The 24,437-nt window shown below is 47.3% G+C and overlaps 1 protein-coding gene across 2 annotated transcripts in view; it reads left to right on the top strand.

Annotated features, from left to right (window-relative positions):
* The first annotated feature begins 3,554 nt into the window (after window positions 1-3,554).
* pros (homeobox protein prospero) overlaps window positions 3,555-24,437 on the top strand; it is a 38,265-nt gene continuing 17,382 nt past the window's right edge. Inside the window, exons 1-4 of one of the 2 annotated variants that reach the window (XM_086972439.1) lie at window positions 3,555-4,356; window positions 7,287-9,921; window positions 14,594-14,712; window positions 14,963-15,170. In XM_086972439.1, coding sequence (XP_086828565.1) covers window positions 7,676-9,921; window positions 14,594-14,712; window positions 14,963-15,170 — 2,573 coding nt within the window. In that variant the 5' untranslated portion in view covers window positions 3,555-4,356; window positions 7,287-7,675. Of the gene's footprint in view, window positions 4,357-7,239; window positions 9,922-14,593; window positions 14,713-14,962; window positions 15,171-24,437 lie in introns of those variants that run through there. The other variant, XM_022850409.2, reaches the window with a different exon arrangement.

Genomic DNA, 24,437 nt, shown 5'->3' with positions numbered 1-24,437 from the left:
TGTCCGAGACGAAAGCGGTCACATGACCAACGGGAGCCTACTCATCGATTTCTATACAGAAGCGTTGTTGCTGTTTGAATACATTTGAAATGGCCTATCTGACTAGACATTTATTGACCCTTTGCCTGGTCAACCTTCGGCCGTCGAGAATCGTTTTGAAGTTTATAGAGACTTACGGTTCTATTGCCTCGATCCGTATTTTATCTATATATCTGAAATAGCCATAATAATCTTTTATTCCAACGGCTTATTGTTCGACTTCGCGCCGCACTTCTTACCTTAGCACTAGTGTCAATCTGGCTTGAAGATAAAATTGAAGGGGCACATTTTTTGTAGCATCGATTTTATTCTCTTCATAGCCTATCTAAGTCTCTATCCGCGAGGTTTTTAATAGGTAACTTGCCCTGAACAGCCGTTCCCTTTTCGCATACCCGAACGCACTCTTGATGGGGCATCTTCGAGCGAGACTCTGTTGAGTTTTTTTTTTAGCGGCGATTTTCGTTAAATGACGGGAAAATATGGTGCGTGAACTATTTCGACATTTTGCCCAATCCAGCCTATTTCCACCGTAACGTTTACTGGTAAATAAACTAGAGACACGGTCGCATAGCAAGCCAATGATGTCCACCATCGTCGTCGTTGGGGCCGAGTTGAAATTTGTGAGCCTCCACCAACGGAGTTATGTGTATTTATATTAACGTAGAGATGTAATACTATATATATATATCCCGGCGAACTACCCTATACGTCAGCTATTTCGTATGTGTTCTTATATGTGCAAGTCCACCCGTTGCTTATTAGAAACGTAAACTGTGCAATGCCCAAAGCCTCTCTGGGTCTATATCTCTATTTCTCCCATTTACGACTGTTAGTCTATAAGCGCTACGCGTCGCGCTTCCATCATCATCCGGATCAATGAATCGCACCGAATCGCCATACGCCTCTTGATACTTCCTCTACCTATAATACTCTGTCGGCGACGAGATTGCTCGTAGCGGTGGTGTTTGTAAAGGCGATAGCTCGATTTCCATATTCCGCTAAATAACAGTCGACCAAAGATCGCCGAGCGGCTTGCTCGAAGCCCTGCGGTGACTCTAGGTGTGGTTGTGCCCCGGGCCAAACAACGTCGTTTGGCTTTCATTCGCAACCCTGATCTGTCTCGATTTACCTGTCGTTTTCCCTTGCGCTCCATGGATGGGTCTCACATTTTTGACGCGTGTATATATACTCGAGAAAAGTCGAGGCACGATTTCTTCAACGCAGCCAGATAGGGTAAAAGCGTTAGGGCTTTATACACGGATGCATATGCTAGAATTAAACGTAGACTGAGGGCCGTAGAATGCCGGTCCTCGGTGTACGCTCGCGAAAATAAAGCTGAACAAGGCGGGTCGAGTCCGCTTCAAGATGGTAAAAGTTGCAGACAAAAAGATTTGTCTGATTTTTGTCTAAGAAAATGATAGGCGATGCATGTGAAATGACGTATTCGAAGCTCGAATTAATTCGAGCGATGAGGTCGAAATTCGTAAAAAAATTGCTCTGTGAAAAAGACTAAAGACGGGCTTAGTTGTGAAGACAGATTTAGATTTATAGGTTTGGGCTAGGTGTAGATGATCATATGGATGGAAAATGACACTGAGTCATAGGTTGAATTTTTGTCTGAGGTTTGAACGGCATACAACTATGACAGTTCGCAATTTGCAGATGGATTTGTCTAAGCGATTCTAAAGTGGCTGTAAACTGCTAAAAATACGGATACAAATGTAAAAAATGCGCTCAGCATTTTTCGCCTCCAAAAAAAGGGCGACTTAAGCGGTTTCGTCTGCCCCTTACGTCTACTAACGTTAAATTCGGACTGTCGTTCGTCCGCAATGGGTAACACCCTCGACTTGGCCAATGTTTTTTTTTTCGATTATTAAAATCGACCTAAAAATTACTTTGTCTATTAAAAAACTCAAGCATTCATTCATTACCCCGTGCCATATTTTCGAAATATTTTGTTATTTTTTCCTGACCTGCTCCTCTGCCGACATTCAGACAGCGATACGATAGTCATTTGCGCGTATACCACCCACAAACCTTCATGCATACCCATTTATTAAAGGGCTCGGGCATCGTAAAAATAAGCGTCTGCCCATTCACGTGACAGGACTGTCACATTTGCCCCGCTATAGCGTATTGGCTCGGTTCTGTTGCTGACATAGATTTACTACTGTTTGTTATACCGTCAGGCCGTACTCGCACTTAGATTACAGTTAGGAAATCCTGATTCTTCACCGCTATCGCTTATTCGTCCTGTCCTTTTCTTCTCACAATTTGATTCCGCTTGCCAGCAGATCGGTTTTGCCTAGTGTCTTCCGCTGACTTGCCCTATCAACTGTGCGCATGTCATCTTGCCTTCATTGATACCATCGCACCGACGTCGAGTGCCCGTAACGTTCAGCCATTGCCCGACGCATCCTACGTGCAGGCTACGTGTGTTCTCCGGGTCGTCCCACAGATCCGTTTGTTTCCAATAATGTCCGTGTGCATCGCGCGTATTTACGGCTCCGTCTCCATTGTTCCCCGTAGGAGTGAGTAGTGATCGTGCTGTTAGCTACATAGCGCACTTGAGGACAATAGACGGTCTATTGCAACTGAGCTTTTGCTATTATTTCTAGCGTAAGCTAAGCGGTAAATTGCAATTACACCTCTCTACAAATACACAGCTCTTTCAGAGTACTCTCTTCCGTACAACGCGCGAAATGTCTGCCCAACCAAGCCTCGTTTCTAACGATTCCACCGATAACTCTTGCTCCGGTCGCGAATTCCCATTCACTTCTGTTATGTTACCTGCCGACGCTGCCTCGTATGAGTGCACTTGGAGCCGCTCTTGTCGCACCGCAACAGGACCGACTGTCCCCTTCGCCAATCTCCAGTTGCCGCGTTTCTCAGCATAGTTCAGCTCAGAACAGCCGGCCAAAGCAGCAGCTCTAGCCAGTGTTCTGCCGCGTCCGCCGGCCCAGTAAGCCTGCTGCTCACTGTTCTGCAGCGCAGACTCGCACCATCCGCCGGTAGCTCTCAACAGGGTCTGTCCTTCTCTCCTTGGCTCCGCCCACCGCAGCCCCCTCAGCCAATCAGCGGCCGGCGCTCACAAAGAACCACTAAGAGCCCGATGGCGGTAACGGCGCCCAGGCGCGGTGAGACAGCGGCCTACTACCCGTGTTACGAGGGTACAGCGTCTACGCTACGGCCCGCTGCCGCTGACCCGCTATTCGGTTCGTTGTTGCTGCTGCTACCGATCCTTCGGTCCGCCGCCGCCGCCGCCGCCACCGCCGCGCCCGCCGTCGTCGGACTAGCGCGGTTAAGTTGGCAGCCAAGCAGAAGGCTCGAAGGCTAAGACTACATACACCGAGAAACGCGGAGGGCCCGCCAAGTCGTCTCTCCCGTAGCTGCGGCCGCGTGAAGAAGGAAGGGGCGACGCGCGGCGGCTGCACTCGCAGCAGCGGCAGAACAGCAGCAGACAAGACGGCGACGACGGTGGCAGTGGTAGTCGCAGAGCGTCGCAGCAACAGCAGCATCACTACGATAGCAGCTTCTAGCTAAGCTTCCAAACTGGCCAGCAAAGTCTACGACTACGACGAGGCAAAGACATCGCCAGCCTGGCCTAGCCTGGCCTGCGGACGTAGCAAGCGACTCGAAGAGTCGAACTATTGCCGACACGAACCACTATTGAGACTAGGGCAGCAACGGCGGCGACAATTGCAGCAGCTGCGGGAGCGGCTGTAGCGGTAACGGCGGCGGCGGCGGCAGCGGCGGCGGCGGCGGCGGCAGCAGCGGCGGCGAACCTCCTAAGCAGTGGCGGTGTGCGATGGTAGTGTGATACGACTGGCGGAACGGAACCGGGCGAAGCCGCTGAGCAAGCGGCTCCTCAAGCAGTGTGTTCCTTGCTCTTGCCAAGGCAAGACGGTCGCCATCTGAACGCTGACTGGGTGGCAGTGTCTTCGCGGTGGCGCTCACTAAGAGACGGGACAAGCCGAGACGAGACCCGCTAAGAAGCTATAGGGAGCGCCGCTGGCAACGAGTGGTCTTACTCGACTATACACGCATAGGGTCGCTGAAGGAAGAACGGACAGTGGCAGTACTCGAGTCGTGATGAGCCACAACTGCCGCTGCTGCTGCTGCTGCTTCAGCTGTTGAAGCTCCCATCTGTGCTTTCGTTGAAAGTGAAGTCGAAATGTCGGGTGTTGATCGAATCTCAGTGTCAACAGAGTGCCGCTGTTAATGAAGTATCAGAAAAGGAAGACGAGGAAAATAAATAAACAGGCCTAAAGAGGAAAAACCGGTGAAGATGTTGACCAGTCCGTGATACGGTAGTAGGTGAGAATATTACTGGTACTAATCTTATTACTCGTGTTGCTGTGACGAAACATTGGAGCCGCAACGTCTTTCCCCAATCAAATCGTTATTAAAGGGGTGTTTGTGTGAGCGTGTATGTGTATGTGTGTGTGTGTGGCTATCCGTATGAAGTTTATCTGGGGCGTTAATTAACGTCGAATCTTTAACACGACAACAGCAATAGCTACTGACCACTCCTCGTGTTACTTTATATGTGATATAGGCCGTGCGTGTGTCTGGACATCGAGGTTCATCAGCAGTGCAGGAGCAACAACAACGACGACAGCAACAACAGAAACAATAACAGCAGTAAAATCAATGACAAGTTTCTTAATTGCACAACAGCTTAACTTGACTCAACTCAGCAACTTAGTTGATCATAAATGTGTAGGTTAACTTCTTGTTTCTCGAACCGAAAGCTAAAGGAGTGAGTGGAACGAACCGGAAATAATAGCACGTAACTTCAAACCACACACACACACACACATACATACATACAGAGACAGTTCCCGGTTTTCATCCCTCTGTTAAGTTCTGATTCTTCATAAATTGTGTAGTGCCCTATGCCTCAAACCTACCTAAGGTAATGCCAGTTGTAGGCGGATGCCGGCGTTGCCCGTACCGCCGAAATCGCGCAAGTATAGGACCCTTATTTAGCACACTAACACGGAACGCAGCATCTTATCATCTTGAGATCGACCAATATCATCTCCATTTCGCCCAGTCCGGCTAGTGACGTTACAACGATAACCTACTCCTGCTCGATTTGTTTTCTAGCTGTCGATGTTCATGTTATCGGGGCACCAAGCGATCAGCGTGTGTATAGATGTGGATCTTGATCGTTTCGACAATTTAATATCAAGCACATGTTGAAGTGTTTGCAACGAGAGTGTGTGAGCGGAACAAGGAAAATTGACGGTTAGCTAATTAGCTGACTGGCAAAAAAAGCAAACAATCATTTTGATAAATATTGTGAATTTCCGTGAGTGCGTGTTTTCGTTGTTACGTAAAGCTGAAACAGGAGAAATTGTGTGCATCCTAATTCTGAACCGAGACGTTCACCGCAGACAACAGCCAACAGATACGGCAAGGGAATCTGACTGTCCCTGGCTTCGTTGTCATAGGTTAACTTCGTGTTGTTTCTTCTTTCCCAACTCCCCACCGCCCGTCATAGTGAAGACGTTAATGCAAAGACAAAGCAATGACGTGCGCGAACGAGTGTCGAAGCCCTCGCGTTCATCGTCACCTATACACGCCCTGACAAGTATTGTATGTAAACGTGCTATAGCCAGTACGGACAATAACCACAACAACAAAGACAGGGGACGACGACGACGACGACGACAATAACAATAACAGCAGCAGCAATATAAACACAACGAAATCGGGGACCCCCGTCACAAATTTTCTTGGGTATATCACGGTAAGCTCTGTTGGTCCCCTAAATCCATTATGATCTCTTGCTATACTTATGACCGCACTGTGCAACACCTGCAATCATCCGCCCGCTACATTTGTATCTATCGTAGAAGTTAGGCACCTGTTTAACGTTACCCCGATGGCGATTACATCATCGCCTCGGGTATTGTCTGCTGTCACCAGCTCGTTGGTTGTCCTACTCATGACGCGTATACGAGGGACCCAAGCAGAACAACTCGCTGGCAGGGAAACAGTCGACTTACTATGATGAGCCGCCGTCTACAAACAGTTTGACAATGTACAAATACGTACGAACAAAAGATCGTATTGCAATTTGTGGCCTTCCTGAAACCTAAGCCATTTGTTGTCATCGTCATCGCAAAGTCGCGCAAATCGGGAAAGAACTCATTACTGCTAGAAGTATTATACCTGTTATTGTATTATAATTTGGGTCTCTCTAGTTTTTTTTTTCTCCTAGTTAGGCGTTTACATACAGTTGCGATAAATTTTATTTGGTTTACAAGGTGGGATCTAGACTGCTAATCAGAGCTAAGGAAACATGGGACGGCTTTTGTATATGGCCTTTCAGCTTCTCTTAATGCTAGCAAACTACGGATTACTGGGATAAATCAGCAAGATAGAGAGGATTTACTAACGTTGTGTGCAGTCATCCACATTCACGCCACTCACGTATCTGCTTACCTAACTATCTAGCTTCCCTTTTCTAACGTACCTATATTCTCAGCGTAACGGTTCCTTGCCGAACCTCACACAATTTATATCTCGCCTGCTGTCTGACGCACCGAATGTAATCGTAACTGGTTTGTAACAGGATGCACTTATTCTTACCCTACTCACTTTTCCTGACTAAGTGATTGTTTGACCCTGTCTGAGCGGAGAGGGGTCCCGCGTGTAGGTGGACAGTATTAACTGTGAGTCTTGCGCTAGATCGGAACGATTATCAACGGCCATTACGACTACTATCAAAGACAGAAGTGGGGCTATGCAATAGTCGATATTGTTACGCGTCACTTTAAACTTAGAGTCTTAAAAAAAGCTGAATTTAGGGGGTTGCGCATTGCGTGATTAAGTAGCTGTAAATAGCGAATCCTTGTATCTATCAGCGCGTTGCCTGCCAATGTGCTGACGTGTGGTGGGATATCAGTAAATTTCTCTGAGGTTTATGCTCCACGCACGAATACGAATTTGCCTGAAATAATTGTTTATATGTGTGTGCACGTGTGAGCGGTCATCACTTCACGAAGTTGGTGTGTGAGTGTACTGTGGAGTACTTGCATTTGTACGATGTAATAGTGCTTGACGTGGACGACATCTTGTACGAGAGGGCAGTTAGAAGGGCGGTTTTCGGTTTGGAGCGTATGCAACTATGCCGATGCTGGTGATGGTGGTGATGCATTTGACCATGCGAAGAAGACAGTTATGGCCTATTGTTATTATTACGACGTTTTTCGTATTGTGTTTGATGTTTACAGGAGAGTGAGAAACGATACACGATCAGAAGTATCAATTCTATATAACAAGTACCATATGTACTGAAGCAGTCACCGACGTATTAGAAACTGAGAAATTGGTAAAAGGAGACAGCGCTGGAAGGAACGCCGCGAGTGTAGCGTGTGTTAGTGCTTTTCTGTGATGTTCCAAATCTCCTTCGCGCATGGATATTGTGCTCTGGATCCGGAGCGCGAAACAGATCGACGGCGATCGTGTTTTTTTTGACACTTTCGAAAACCTCTTTACATTACAACGTAGTTGAACAGCGTCGGCAACGACGTCGTCAACAAAACACCCGTAGGCGGCCGTTCGTCAGCATTCGGCCGCAACACTTACTGGTTTGCAGTTGTTTGCTGTTTTAGGTGCAGTAATGGCGGAATGCCTGAGCGCACCGGCCGCGATGCAGCTACCGCGAGCCACTCCACTTGATCCGGCTACCCCGGACATCAAGAAAGAGCAGGAACTGGACGAACTCACGTTAGAAGACAAGATGGTCATGTTACAGGAGGGCGCCGGCGGAAAAGATAGCGCCACATTGCTTCGTGACATTCTCCAAAAAGAAAAACAGTTGGGGGGCCAGCAGCATAATAACAATAACGCTGGTGAACACACTGAGGACAGTGGAACAGAGAACAAACCTCCGACACCCCTGCAAAGCCCCCCGTCTTCAAATCAGAGCGATGTCGCTGGCGAGGAGGAGGAAGATGAGGAAGACGAAGACGAACGGGAAATTCGCGAAGCCCGCGAAAGTATCGAAATGAACGAGAGTCACAGCGAAAAGGATGATTTACCCGCCGAGCTGAAAGCCGTATCCGGACCCCTGAGTCCGACACCGGAAGGGCTCACAGGGGGCGGAGGTGTTGGGGGCTCTGCACCTGCTGGAAGCATCAGTGCGAACGGTGGTGCTCCAACCAACATCAACGTGAACGGCTGTAAGAAACGGAAGCTCTACCAGCCGTCGCGACAGACCGCGGTCGAAAATGGCGGTGGCGGCGAATCGCTAGTGATTAATGACGATAACGATGAGGAGGGGCTTGATGATGATGTGGTGCCTGTGAAACGATCCGAGGATCGCGAATCGCTCCGGGCGCGACTCCGCGAACAGTACGAACAACTGAACGGTGACGGGGCGCATCTCGGCGGTGGCTCAGCGGGTCTTGAACGCAACGCCGATCTCGAGCGGCTTGTCGCGGTGCTCAAGAGCGAGATTACGCACACGTTGACGCAGGTGATCGACAATATCGTCTCGCGATTCGTGCCCCGTCTAACGCACCCCGACCATTCACTTCTCCCGCCTGACATCGTCAGTAACAATAGCAGCAGTGGCAAATTGGAGCTACGCGCAGGATCTACCAGCAACCACCACCATCTGGCGACTGGAGCAACCTCAGGAGTTCCCCATCATCATCAGCATCATACCTTGTCCTCGCAGCAGGCAACGCTTCAGTCGCTGTCGCGGCACGATCTGCAGTCGTCGCTTCGGGACCGAACGTCCTCACCCCCGTCGACGATTTCGGCGGCAGCGGCCGCGTCTCTCGGCTTGCGGGGTCCCAACCCTCCGTCGACCTTCGACCTTTCGCGGCCCGAATCGTTCCTAGCGCTGACTAGCGGCTCCGCTAGTGCACTGGTCAGTCAGCGCGACCTGTTCGCCCAAATGTTGGACCGTAAGGCTAAGAGTAAGGTGATCGACAGAGGAGGTAGGACACCCCGCAACGAGCTGCAGAACATTACCGCGTCGTCGAAGCCGATGTTCGCCAACGTCCTCGCCAGCGTCAAGACATCGACCCCGAACGTGTCGCCAGGCTCAGCAGTGGTAGCGACATCGTTGCCGTCCCTCAAAAGGAGTGATACCCCACCGTACGGCGACGGAGATCAATCACCCCCACCGGCAAGCGGGGGCACAGGCAGCAGCGGTGGCGCCGAGCAGACCGAGGCCATGTCCCTCGTCGTCACACCCGGAAAGAAGAAGAGGCACAAGGTCACGGATACGAGACTCGCGCCCCGCCGCTCCGACTCACCGAAGGGGTTCAGTTTGGGCGGGAGTGGAGGAGGCAGTGGTGCTGGGGGTGATTCGCCCGCAAGCTCCCTGCTGCCCGCTAGCCTGTCCGCAATGTCCGCAGCGTATCCACCACCTCTTATCCCGGTCTCGCTACCCACCAGCGTCGCTATCCCCAATCCGTCCCTACACCACGAACTCTTCCTGTCCCAGCTCGAGCATCAGCAAAGGCTGTCAGCGCCATTTTCGTCGGCATCGGCGGCTACCGGGGGTAACCATCCAGCGGAGGCGTCGTCCGCAGGGTCAGAGTTGCGAGCGACACCTGAGCCACGCGCCACTCCCACAACCCCCGCCGTTGTTCAACCTCCAACCACCCCTAACCTGCCTCCGGCAGGGCAGTGTGCGACAGCTTCGTCACAGCGGTCGGTATCCCAGTTGACTGCGGCGTCATCACCTGCCGACGCGTTCGGCTTGTATCTACAGCGTGCCGGACTTAACAAGTCACACCAGGACACCCCGTCTGTGTCGGACCGCGATACGCTGTCGGAGGGAGCCAATGAGCCGGCAAGCACGACGGCCGCTCAACTACCCACCCCGTACGATGTGATGAATATCTTCAAGTAAGTAAACATTTTTTTGGTAGATTTTGTAGAACATCATACGGTGCTTTCACTCCGGTCCAAAACATCTATCGTCCTTTTGTCATCATGGTTCTTTCTTGTTATTCATACGATAGTAATCGGACTAAAGCGACGTGACGAGTTATGCCAAATAAGCTAAAAAGTTCAATTCGGAGACATCCAGTTCCCGTTGTCGATTTGTCTGTCAGTTACGGTTGCCTTTGGAGTGATTATGCCGGTTAGATTCCTGTTTCGGCTAAGTGGTCGACATCGCAAACGATCGGGCAGTTATCACTAATAGCATGTGGCCAGTAAGAAATAAGCAACATCGATAACAGCCAAAGCATAGTGTAGAAACCGGGCGAGAGAAAGTGCTAGGAAACAAGGATTCTATCGAGAAGACGACAGGGTATCGACATAAAAAGAGGAGGGAGTATGTGATAACGTGCGGGTACAGGCCGGGACTGGCCAGCCGACCGTCAGTCGGCGCTAGACATTGTTTCTTTTCCCAATAAACAAGCACTTATTGATCCACAGAGACGAAACACTCTACTGATGCTGTGTAAGGCATATACCGATTTTGGCCATGCCTCTTCCTCGGCCATATAGCCGCCGTGCTATCGGATCGATAGATCCGTTAGCCTGTACGAGTGAATCCGAATAGGCGTTAGGCGGGCACCAGCAGTTACTCTTTCTAGCCACTGGCCGGACTTTCTCTTCGGAGTAGTAAACATCGATAGTTCGTCGTAGTCTTACCTCTGTTGTAAGCGTTACGGCTACAACAAATTCTGTCAGTATGATATCGCGATATGTGATAGCAAGTACACCGACAAAAGGAGCTAATTCTTATTCCACAACATAGCTTGTGCGTTCTCAGGATCATCAAGCCCAGGATATATCTCTTTTCTAATGTCCACCGGCAGCAGCGCCGCCGCAGTAAAGAATACTTTTCTATCGCACTCGCTGAATCTATCGTCTCACTCTTCTGCTTGATCGCTTCGTGTCTGCAGCTTTCGTCCACCATCGAAATTCTCCATGGACAAAGACGACAAAGTCTATTGGCAGCTGATCAGTAGCCCCGTCATTGTTGTTGATGGTCATCTCGACCAACACGAGGATGCTATGAGGATTTACCTAGAGTTACACACTAGGCTTACGGGTAGAGGCAAGGTTTGCCTCGTTCACGGGGCTCGGTGTTTACTATGATCTGTCGCTCTTCTTTTTGTTTTTTCCTATCGACGTCGCAACCTGCGGCCGTTATCGTGATCGTACTTACACTAGAGAAGGCCCACGCAGCTAGGCTAGCCGAACAATACAGGAGAACGCCTCCTCGAGTTAGCTAAAGAAGGACGAATCCTTGCCGATCTGTCGTGGGCATGGGTGAATGTGCGTATTCGATAAAACAGCACGAGTCCGCCTGCTTGTCCGCCAGTGTTCTAGTTGACAGCAGATGTCCTCCTGACTCATCCTTCGATGGTTGGGCCCGCCTCACCGCCGCGCCTAGAAGTGTCCCCGCGTGCCAAGCAACCAGCCTCTGTTTTGAGACAGCCAGCCCGACTAGGAGTCAAGCAAGAATATCGCTACCTAGTTCAGCGCTCTACCTCGTTGCTTGCCTCTTTAACATTTGCTGTTCTTTACTCTTTGTCCTCAACGATGACGACGATCATCATGAGCGGTGTGGCAGAGCAGCAGTCCAAGGAACGGCGCCTTGAAGCCTGAAGCGCCTCGCCTTGTCGATGTCGTCCACTGCTCCGGCTGCTGCCTCTGCTACTGGCAAATGGCTTCTCGACCGATTTTATTCAAACTGTTTGGGCAAGGACCCATTGCGGGTGGAAGGGGCTTAGCTGGGAACAAAAGAACTTGAACGAGAATAGTCTATAAGGGTTAGCTTCTATGGGCGCTTGCTAACGGAGGGGTGGGCGACCTAGGCTTTGCGGGCGGGCCTTCGGCTATCTTGAGATTCCATGAAAGACAATTAGCACAAGATGTGTACTAGGTAGGGTTTGCTTTGGTTTTGTGAGGAAGGTGGATTCGAATCTGTACCGGTTATAGGACATGTAGTGAATTTTTACGATATGTTGTATTTTGCACTGGATTTCACAGCAATTCATGCTCGTGGACTATATGGTAGCCTGATTGGCCATCACTACGTATGATTTGAAGTCGTCTCAGCGTTAGCTTAATTATAAGCTAGTGCCATTCTCGAGGTAGATGCTTTTGTAAGCAGTTTTGCACGGTGTTGTGACAACAGTGAGTTGAGCGTCCTTACCTTGCGAGCGGATTTACCTGTGAACTAACTACCACGTTTCGTCAATACGTTCTTTGGATTTAACGTAACACGCAATACCGATTGGGTCGTGTGCGCCATTAGGTAGGATATTCTCTCGCTCCATTTTCTCATTATTGCACATTGACTCGTTGTCATGATCAACAACCAAGTTGTCGTGACCTATAACGGCGAACCGAATTGCAGTCACAGATTCAACCTCATTGATACCTTTGTGACGCGCCGCCCAGGTCGATCTTGCCAAAGTATATGAATAGAGCATCGCCATCCACTCACTAACCTGTCTAAACCATTACTACGACGCTTTTGTACAACAGCAAATTGCTTGTTTAGGAGTCACACATTGAGGAAAGCATCGTTGTCGTTATTATTTAGAGGCGCCAGGACAGATCCATCGAATCTCTCTTAGCGATGATCCGAATTGTTCGTCCAGTTCACGTTTGTGACTCTGCGTTCATAACCAAAACACACATACACGAGATCTGTTCCCTCGTTTCCAAAAACGGCCTGTTTTCGCACGAAAACCATTCGGTCTCGTGCAGAACCCCGTTCTGCTGTTGCCTCCTCTACCAACAGTTGAACTATCAGTGTGAGTTCAACAGCAGCTTGAATAGTAGTTGAAGCCTCAGCAATTGTCAGCGCTAGCCAAAGATCCAGCCAACACTCTGTCCAAAGACAGTATAAACCAGCCGCAGAGCACTGAAGTGCCGAAGCACCAAAGGAGCTATTCTCTTCGAGGTTTCGATGTCCTCCAGGTGTTCCCCCCTGTTGTGCTGCGTCCGCTTGTGCTGTCCTATCCTATCCAATGCGTTCAATCAAGGCTCTTTGGCCTTCTCTAGCCTTCTTTACCTTCCTCAAGCAAAGCTTTCGTCGTTCTGAGTTTCTCTTCTTGTGAAGTTGTAGGTTTTGTTGAGTTAAATTGCCAGCCATACTTTTGCTCTGTCTCTCTGCTGGCCGTTACTCCTCAGATCGACTTACTTATTGTCATAGTAGTAGTCATAGGCCGATTTTGTTGCTCGTACTACTTCATACAAGGTGTACTGACGCGTAGAGACCAGGCGAACTCAACTGCTTCTTTTGCCAGCCAGTTGTTCTCATTCTCGTTGGGCGACTCCTCCAACATCGACGACTAATATTATACTTCTTCCAACCGCTCAAATTTGAAGTTTCAGGATATACTTGCATCCGGTTCTATATGGCCAACTTGCCTGGCCTTGCATAGGATTGCTGCCGTAACCGTAACTAGACGTCTACCTATTTAATGTTACCAAACAATCACTGCCAATTCTTTGACTATCATTTTGACTATGGGATTGTAAGCAGTGGCGGGGTTGCTAAGCCAAGTTTCGTGAAGTATCTATATTTTTTACTTTTATATTTGATTGGCAATTGAGCCACGAGTTTGTGCCGAATAGAGCGCCGATGAGAACACCCAGAAAAACATGTTCCTTATTCCACTTTTACTTTTTCCTTTTGCCTTCGTTTCACTACAACGGCTTATTTATCAAAAGTGAATTCCACTACGATTATATTGCTTTCGCTTTATATCGGTACTCATTAACTACTCTTTGGAAGTGATGCCCAATCCTCAATCCATTGTTATCATCCACCGAGTACGCTTCAGCAGGTATTTTCCTCTTCGCCATTGAGCAATACGTTCCATTGTCCAGTTTGTGATAGCGTAGATTTTTCTGAAGAACAACAAGTATAACTTATCCACGAAGCAAAGCAGAGGCTAAAACGCGACAAAGATAGAGATCAAGTAGTCAGCGACTCAGACAGACGAACAGCTCCGACGCGTATGTGGTCCAAATGCAGAACTTCGCTTGGATCGCAGCTGGTCACACAACGACAGAATCAACAAGATGTCGATGACTGAGACCGTGATAGCTTCGTGCGCCTGCTACGCCGCGGCAGCAGGGTAACATGATTGCTTTGGTTGGTCGACCACTACGGCGGGTCGACATCAACGAAATAACCCAACTGTTAATGCCACAGCCTAAGGAGAAGGTAGACAGGAAATTCTCTCCGTCTTTGATCTTTTATTTTTATCCTCTTTGGCCCAGTTGAATTGAACGGAACACGTTGATTTAGGTGACACTGTTCATCTAGACGAGACCAGTCAGTCGTGCAAAAAATAAACATCTAGCAGATGGATTCACGAGTGAGGACTGTGAAGAGCGGGTACGAATGGAAGATGAGGAGACCATCTTATTCGATTGGCGTTGTTATTACTACTAGTGTCATTACAGGATACATTGTTCAATACAGAAACTCGTTGGGGATTTGTTGCTGGTGACGATGACTGGGCTATATAACAAAAATATTGCGTGATAATTGCTTATTTGCTTAACAATGTACTGTTTTCTATCGATGGCTTTTTAGGTACTTCAACAGTACAGCTACAACCAGTGCGCTAAGCGCATTAGGAGGAAATAGTGGACCGTTCTGTCCACGAACAACAACCCCCGGAGGCGGCAGTCACGAGGGGAGTGCTACTCCAGGTACGAGGTGTCAGTTATTATCACTAATTCTTATTCTCATAGGGCAGTATCTTGCTAGTTACGTGGACGTCGTCGTTTGTCTTCGCGCACAATTTATATCCGCTAGTACAGAAAAACTTCAGTGACAGAAGCATTTTGCTGCTGACTTAACGAAGACAAGATAAAAAGGAATTAGGTTTTCCTCACTTCGCAGATATAAGAGTGAAGCCTATTAGCTAATGCTAAATTCTGCGTATTCGCAACTTTGCAGCGTCGGAGACATCTTCATACAGTAAAAATGGAAGCCTTGGAGGGTCAGGGTACACGTCGACATTGACACCCATGCATCTCCGAAAGGCTAAACTTATGTTCTTTTATGTCAGGTACCCCAGCTCCGCTATCCTTAAAATGTATTTCCCCGACATCAATTTCAACAAGAACAACACTGCCCAGCTCGTTAAGTGGTTCTCCAACTTTAGGTGAGTGCGCACTCTTTCAACATATTTTACTGTCTAGTTCTGTCCACAGGCTTAGTCCGAATAGGGATAGTTCTCAAATCAAAAATCCTGCAGTCATTAAACTAGAACTAAGCTACTATATTTGTGGGCTTGCAACCCATAAATCAGGTTTCCCAATAACTGTAATTTTAAGCCGCTAAGCTAATCACAATATAATATTATATAAAAATAGCAAAAAAATTCAAACAATTTTTTCTTTAACTTGAATATATCCGCTCCTCTGACCAGCTCGTTATTATTCTTAGCATTTTTTCGTCATTTTCGACTAGCTCCCAGAGAAGCATGACGTTAGCTCGAACAATTTTTACTCACAAAAGGACAATGAGTTTAAATTATTAAGGATTAATTTTGTCATCATAAACTCTCGTCCCGTTCATTGGCGAGTGATGACGCGTCAGATCGCTATGATAACGATGGTCATAACGTTATAAGGCGCAAAACTACGCTCTCACTGATTCTGTTTAACCGGCTGTGCTGACTAGGTCCACTCGTTCCGTCCATACGAATGGCGGCAAGCGATGTTTGGCACCTTATTACGGTTGTCCTAAGTAATCTGTTCAGAATACCTACAAGATGTCATATAGGCGGCGTTGGCCGCGGTAATGTTGCTACGCTACGGTGTTGCTATGTGACCTGCCAAGCCACAGGCCGACTGTGGCGTAGTGAGCAACATCTAAGGACGGGTTATTTAAAGCCTGCTTAGGAGCAATGACGTGCAAGGGCTTGTTCAACATTTTGCCAAAATGCGCGATGTTAGATAGGCATAAGCGCAAGCCAGAACGTATTCAGGCATTGAATGCAAAAAACCTCTTCACATTATGTCTTTCGACTGATGACTAAAAAGGCAAGTAGTCATCTATGGCGGTAACACGTACACAGCTATAGTAACTACTCTGAACCGTAGTTGCTACCAATTATTATGATCTGATCGGTCCGTTATCTATATAGATATTTGAACATTGAGTTATCCGATCAGGAAGCGATGCCACATTACCCCTGGCAAGCCTATTTGTAAGGATTCGATGCGAATGACGACACTGCTTATCCTTGCGCTTCGTCCCTATAGGATTACATTTAAGTAAATGTTGCGCTTAGTAAAATACAGTCGGTGCTATACTACACGAGGAGCACACACTTGGAGTAGGCAATATGCACGATGCTCTAACAAGACCCTATCGTTGTTTTATGTGGTTCAGCCAGTCCTTCGTACTGCGGAGACCGCAGATACAAACCTGGCCACGCGAGCCTTGAAGGCTCTGCTTTTGCGTCATTTATCTCGTCCTGATTTGTCATTGATATTTCTCAATATAGCTGATTCGAACATTAGATAGATCTGCGAATCCTGAATAGTAACGAGTGCCTTGCGGTGGACTAGTTTATGCAATTTCTATCACCATATCCCTGACGCATGTGTATGTGTACTCACTGGGGATTATAGGAGTCAGACAACGGCAAGACATGCTTTTCGAAATTGTCCTAATCAGGCATGCAGGTTCTGCTTTAAAGTGTGAAATCCATTACGAAGCCTAGTAGGTTCATAACAGGGAAAAAGAACATAGTGCTATGGCTTTAAGTTGCCAGGGTCATTAGGCTGTTATGACATTCCTTCTACACCTCTTCACCATTGAAAGGGTCATCTCGATCTTTTCAAACACGAATCGACCCACACAGAATGTCATGTGGTCTCTCGGGGGCGATGACATGCGGAATCGGTGTTGTCAGTGTTAGCCTTATCGGTTTCGGCTGCTAACCCGTCAAATAGGTCTCAATAGGTGAGTCCTAGTACGCAACTCTAGATCGAATTGATGTTAACGGAGCACCAGCTGACTGGCCGATAAAAAGACACCTGCGGATTATTCGAGTTTATTGATTTCTCAGTGCCACATAAGCTATAAACAAATCTAAAATACAACGTATTTTGGACACAATTTTTAACAAAGTGTGTGTGTTTTTTTGTGATCATTTGGTAAAGATCGTCCAAGCAGCTAATGCAAAACTCTGCGCCGCAACGATTAGATTGAATTCAGTGTTATCTTTCTCAGCTGTATGTAAGTTCGAACTAAACATCTGCCAAAATATAGTTGTATCTACTATATCTAAATCTCACAGCAGAGGGTCACAACAACGAACACAGTACCGTATGATTAATCGGGGCCTATTGGGACGCAAACAAGGTATTCCTTTCCCGTATTTTTTTACACGACCAAAAAAACAACAGAGATCAAGTGATCTCCACATAAACTGTTGTTCTTTCTAGAGCTTATTGACTTTTTACTTGCTGTAATACTCCTGGATATAAAGTGTCGACTCAATTAACTAGCCAGAGTGGCTTCACAGAGGATTTGACAAAGCTCAGCCGCGGTATAATCATAGGCCGGTGTCCTACGATCAAAATCAATGGTATTCACCAATCCAATGTCGAATCGCACCGGCCACAACGTCGATGTGGTTAGCCTTAAGCGTTCGGCCTTTCACCTCCTCTCCGCAGTAATCTTTCGCACGTTGTCCTACTGTCACAACAAGCCATAATGGCGGTTTCGCCGGTGTTACACATGTGCGTTTAACCGGCACGGCGGAAATGCAGGCGTCAAATATAATAAACGGACAAATGCGTTTGTCATATCCTTCCAGTTAAATATACATAGTGGCATCGGTGAAATAGCTATAATTAATTAATATACACATGTTAATAGTATTAATTGTATAGTTTTTGTAGGGGTGCCCCTGCCAAAGTTGGAGTGGTATTGAACATCTTTTACATATATCGATAGTTGAATATGACACAACTTACCGTCTAGAAAAACTCGATGTCTCTTGGTTCATCAATGTCTCAGAGTTCAAAACTTAATTAGGAGCACGTAGGTTATCAGGTCGCTGTCTAGGTTTAACCAGTGTATAAGCATCCTCATAGAACAGCTCCAATCCATTTGCGAAACGCTCGGCTGTCATTAGTAGTAACGAAGCAATTGCTGACCGATTTTATGTAGGCCAAATTCATACGTACTGTACTTTTGGACATCGTTGGCCTTCTGGAATGGGACTTGGCTATCTCGCCTAACAAGGTAGTACCATAGGTAGCATGACGCACTTCGGCTTCGGTCAACCTGAAAGCATCTATTTTTCCATTGTTACCGCTACTGTTTAGCGTAGTACGTTCACACGTACGGAACTTAGATTTGTTAATTATCCGATGTCCGACGTCCAAAGTTTTCAAGCGATTACAAAACCAAGTGTTATCCAATGGCTGGTAACAGTGGTCAGGACCAATGCATACGCAACTGTTGTTGGACGGTGCCACTCAGGATTCCATAATTAGTAATCGAAAATGCCTTCGCTGCGGCTCGGCCGGTTGATTGAGTAGGTCTGAGTAGCATTCAAAAGTTTTCCAGAGACTTGCGGGTCTCAACGGAACGCAAGGACACAAACCTGGAAGTAGCCCTTTTTCTAATTGCCTTCCCATTGCCTATCGAACGAACTCCAAACAGGAGCCGTTAATACCGATCACGACGGTGCCGCGCCTCTCGTCGAACCCTACCAAAATGCTACCTACAGTGCACACTCTTACTACATTTACTTTTAGACACAGTAAGGATCGCCAGGTTTGATGCCTTGTCGCCACCTGCATCGACGCGGTCCCTACCAAAGAATCAAGAAACACGGAGTGATAAGGGAAGGATTAGATAGTGTTGGCGTTTTCGTTCAGCCGTCCAAGCCCTCAATCAAGGCCCTTTCCGAATGTGTTTATCAGTCGGTCCTGGCTTTATTCGCTTACCACTGCAGCTGTCCTCGTTGCCTCTGCCGCTACTTCGACTAGTTCTCTATGAAGCGGAAAATTTCTCCTGGATACTTTCCCGTCACCGATGGTTCCCTTTGTCTCTGGGTTTCGCGCACTCTACACTCAACTCTCGTTTTGGCTCTCAGTACCTACCGACGGCCGGGAGCTCGACTCAGGACGGCAGCAGCTCGTCCGTTGGCGATGCTGTACGGACTATAATACAGATCAGTGCTGGCGCATCAGATGCCGCACAGCGCTTAACGACAAGGTGACGTTGAATATCCTCAGCACCCGGCATCCGTTAGGAGCTGAGGTTCGCTATTTTTCTCGCTCTCTTTCGCAAGCTTCGCTGGAGGAATTTCAGAACAAATCGGAACGTTCAATGCCTTTGCGCGCGTCGGTCCGGGTCGACTCGGGGGGGGGATGATTGCAATATTGGTAGTGGCACTGATAATTCCCGGCGAGCTTTCTTAAACACGAATACCGAGCATTTGCATAAATTGCTGCTTGCGAAGCTGCCGCTGCTGCCATCGGAGGACTGTATAACAGACGAAGTTATAGCGACCGTGGGGGCATAACAGGCAAAGGTTCGGTTTGGAGGCTGCTGTTTCCAACAGTGAAATGCATTTAATTCCAAGTGAGTAATACGTCGATATACTTATTCCCATGGGTGTATGTACACATGTATTATATATGGTTAATTTTGCTGATGCAGACGGCGAATTGTGAAGCAATTTAAGATGTTTCCTCATATCCGGCAGAACAAATGCGAGGGAAGACTTAGAATCGAGAAGAATCTGCCAACATCCTGAATCAACTCGACCCAGCTGGGCTCAAGAGGTCCACCAGGCCTTTTTCGAGATGCGTATCTCACCTTTAACTCCAATCATATAACAACTACTAGAACGAAAAACATCAGATATTTTATAAGCACCAATACCGCCGTCAGCTATTTTGTTGTTACGAAATCTAATACCTTCTACGTAGAGTACCGCTATCTAAGAATTTACTTTCAAATCGGGGGTGCGCCGTGAATATTGCAAGTGAAGCCCCTAGAGCAGCGTCCTCAGTGACCTATAAACAGATTCAATTGCGCGTTAACCAGATGGTCGCTGTCATTGGCACAGTCAACGGGATGGAACGGGATCTCGTTTTTTGGCTTGACATCTAATACGAAATCTGTTTTTGCGCTCAACTAAATTGTTATGTAAATGAAATGAGGTCTACGTTTCAAAGAAACATCACGAGACCTCTCACTGCTTACGAATGGATTGACGCTACATCCAGAACCGTTATAACTGTTACACAATCGCTAATTCGAAACTAACGAAAATCTTTGAACCGACCTATTCCTTCCTGCATTCAAGACACGCTCCTCCCCCTAACCTCTCCCCCAGACACTGTTTCGAGCAGTTGTTCCTTTTGAAAATATCTCCAGTATACGAGTGTAGACAATTATTAGGCCGCTGGCAATGTAACAGCACAGTCGCAAGGATCCGCTGGCGATTTCCGTGGGATATAGTTATGTATGTGGCCCTCTGTCAGTATGGAGAGATCGAGACGTGTCCGGATGTTTATGAGGTGTCCTATCCTCTTTAGCGATTTTTGTCTCGGCAGAGCGCTGTCCGTTCTCAAAGAAGAACTGAGCCCGCTCCCGATCTTTGACGGCTACATTGGATCAGTATATTAAGGAGGCCAAAAAGTCGCGTTCGTTTCGGCTTGTTTCGGTCACAGACGACAGTGGATCTATGGAAGGAGGTCGTCCTCTCAGGCTATTTCACGAGTGTGAGTTGTCCTCTCGATGAGACCCAGACTGATGGGACTAGCAGGTCGTCGAGCCACACTCTTGCAGGAAGTGAACTTCCGATTCAGACCACTGTGTTTCTAGGGGGAGTGTAAGATGTCTGTGGGTTTGTATTTTGTCGATGAGACGAACAGTAAAATACGGATGTTTAATATTGGCTAGATGGCGGTCCCACAACGCTGAAATGTCAATCCGATAGGTCTGGCTAGTGCGACACATTCATACAGACTATGTTGTCTACTTACTATCTGCATGTACTCAAAAAGCTACTGGAAAGCTGTGTGTTGCCATTCGTGTGTCGCTGATATAGAGAACCACACCAGTGAGAACGGAAGAAAGACAAAAAGAGCTAACTCGGCCAAGAACCTTTGATTGCAGCACCCGCCACTTCCATTACGACAAATCACTTGTCAGGTTTTGAGGTCAGCCGAGTCACAAGAGTCTTTCTTCTTTTCTAGCTTTCCTGTCGTCCCTGTGCAAGTTATCATGACCCTACACAAGTTCGTGTATGAACTTTTCAAAATCGCCGAATCGCTCAATAGGTGAGAGATGCATTTCGGCAAACGACGGAAAGTTGTGACTCCTTCAACGTCACCTATGACTCTTAATCTAAAATGCTGCAAATGGCATGCAAAAATTACGCCGATTTCTTGCTGATACTACTACTACTACTACTAGAAATGTTAAGGCTATTGTTATGAATCACTACGTGACCGTTATCTAGGAATGGTTTTGTGGAACTGGGTCTTCCGTGGGCGTTTGGGATGATCGCGGCCGGCCTTTTTTTTTTTCGATCGGCCTCTCAACTTAGTGTTCTTCATTGTTTATAAAGATATCTATCTAGCGATGTTATTTTGCATTTTTCGACGAATAATCAAAGCGTGTCAGTGTGAACGCTTCATGCAGGTTCGAATGCTGCCATAGCAGAACGGTGAGGTTCCCTAATGATTTATTTCTCGATTGGCTCGACCGGCTAATTGCAAAACAAAGAAAACTCTCGCCGAGAGATCAACGCTGTCCATTCAGCCGCTCCAAACCCTCGAAGCGTCGTCTCCAGCTTTCCGTCCTCATCAATACGAAAGCAAAGACAATAGCACTAGACGAGAGTACATCCATATAACTAGATACAGTAATGCATTAAAGAAACTTTAGCTACTTTCTTTTAAGTGTTGCTCCAGTCTCTTTCTCGTTCCGTGCTACGAGTAACGTCTTCATATATATGCATCTATTAAGATTTATCACTCATCTGTGCGATCGAGCCTACATCATTCAATTGGCTTTGGGTCCGCACTCCTTTACATGCTACTATTACAGATTGAATCGCGTTACATCATCAATCAATCAATCAATCAATCGAACGAACGCTGTCATCGTCTGACGCTATGCCTGTCGTCTGCGTTGAGTGAACTACCAATTTCTGGTAGCATCTCCAGCTTCAATGGGACATAGTTGCAAAGCTGTAAACGAGACATGGCAACAGTTCAAGGTAGTGATTGACTCTCTTACCTATTCGCCAGACGCTGAGCCGACGAGCGTCTTCGTCATGCGTTCGTGCAGATGTTATTGCCAATATTGTAGCTGATGTATAGTTACACTCAGCAGCTGTTTCGTCTGTTTACGCATTGTCAGAGGTCCGTCACTTCGTTACCCTTTCCGAGACTTCGAGACTATCGAACTTCATGTTTCTCAAACGGGCTACCTCGCCGCTGCCACAGCCAGCATCAGCACCCGCGAGCAATCTTGTTCGATTCGATTTTTATATAATAGGTGTACCTGGTGGAAGGCACAAGCTGGCCGTCTCCCGCCATCGCTTTCAAACAGTTTCTTTTTCATTCGTTCGTAGTTGTTACATGTACGAATAGTATTTCTTCGTTGGGCACCAGCACACGTACACGGCTTTGGGATGGCATCGAGGCCGGCGGAAAGATAAACATAAGACGGTGCGTCGACGGCGACCTTTGACTTTCAAGGGTGAGAGATCGCGCCCTTCTATTGTATAATAGCACTAATGCCGTCGTCATCGTCTATGGATGCCTGTTCCTTGTATAGTTGTTAAACAGCGCTATGTGATGAGCTCAGCCAGGGCATTAACTAACAGCAGCACGTCAACTATAACAGGATTGAGCTGGCTGGCAGGAATCGACTGGGTGCCTAGCGATTTATCCAAGTTTATCGGCTTGCCTGCCTGGGATTGTTCTTTAGCTTAAGTAAATATGGGACAATCACCGTGTCTCAAATAGACATCGCAGGCAAGCGGCTACTTACAGGTACTAGAGCGAGGTAGGCCCTTAGAGAGATCGCGATCGATTCCGCCGTTGTCTTAGCGGTCTTGGATCATTGTTATCAAGCTGCATCGCTAGTCAGCTCTGTAGCAGCGAATGGAATACTAATGCTGCAATTAGACAGTTTCATTCTGTTACCCCCGTGCAGGCAGACAGTGGAGGTTTGGTCCAAACCGTGTGCGAAGTCTGTGAGCAGTAGAAAATCGTCCAAGGCTCGATAGTACTAACACAACCTGCAGCTGTATAACCTTCGTGAATTTGTCTGTACCCGCAGCGCTTTGATAAGTTGACCAGGCAAACGATCCGAGCTACTAGCGTTGTACTATTTAACAGTAGTGAATAAGTACGCTTCTATAGAAGCTAATTATTAGGCTAACGACAAAAGGGCGTGCGACCTCTAATTACCGATTGTAGCGATCAGGATCATCAACACCTTTACTATTACTATCAATATGATTATTATCATCATCTTATACATTAAGGTCAATGAGCGTCACATGAACAAAGTGGTTGGCTAAATGATCACGATCTTCCGCAGCTTCTATCCAGCACGCCGAAAAAACAGGACTTTCTCTTAGCCCTTTAAAAAAAAACCTAAAATCCGCTCATTGCCTGTTGTTACTATGTATTAGCTTGCGTATTCATCTTCTCTTGCTACAACGCTGTGAAGTGTTTTCGCCAAAAACGAACTTCTATAGGACGAAACGAAATGGAGCACCTTGAGCCTTCGACCTCTGCAGCCCTCAACTTCGATTTCGAATTAGTCTGGTCCCTCTTTAGTACTGCTATTTTTACTATATGTTCTTAAATATACAGTTGTCAGATTTCCCTTTTAAGGCGCGTGCCAGCACGGGTGCGTCTGACAGAAACTCGCCTACACAATTACTGGAGAATCCGAATCGGATCGTTTGTTTACTGGCGGTTAGGCTTATCAGAAAGGGAGGCGGCTGCTGTAGAAGAGAGGCTCATCATTTGAGAACAGCAACGGTCAAAAAGCATGAACCGTCTACGTGGACTATCGTACGCAAACGCAGATTGAGGTACTATATGCACTCCTGAGCAGACCTCGTATCCGACCCGAGAAGCATCAGAAGTCCTCCCCCCACATCAGCTTAGCATTGCCTGCCGTTGGAGAGTATGGTGTTCCACGGGGTCTGCTCTAACAACAGATAGCGTTTGCGTGAGAAAGAGAAAGAGATGAAGATCGAGACCAACTGAGAGATTCTGGAGTGAGCGCGCCCAGCAGAAAAAAGACTCGGGAACAGCGCTACGTTAGGCGCACTGCTACAATACAGCAAGAGGATTTGTCTTGATAGTTTTCGATTTTTTGAACAAATGTTCTACTACTACTACTACTACTACTACTG

Source organism: Varroa jacobsoni, unplaced genomic scaffold, assembly GCF_002532875.2.
Source record: "Varroa jacobsoni isolate VJ856 unplaced genomic scaffold, vjacob_1.0 scaffold_1458, whole genome shotgun sequence".
Taxonomy (NCBI): Eukaryota; Metazoa; Arthropoda; class Arachnida; order Mesostigmata; family Varroidae; genus Varroa; species Varroa jacobsoni.
The sequence above is the reverse complement of the archived record's forward strand: the minus strand, read 5'-3'. Positions and strand labels throughout refer to the sequence as shown.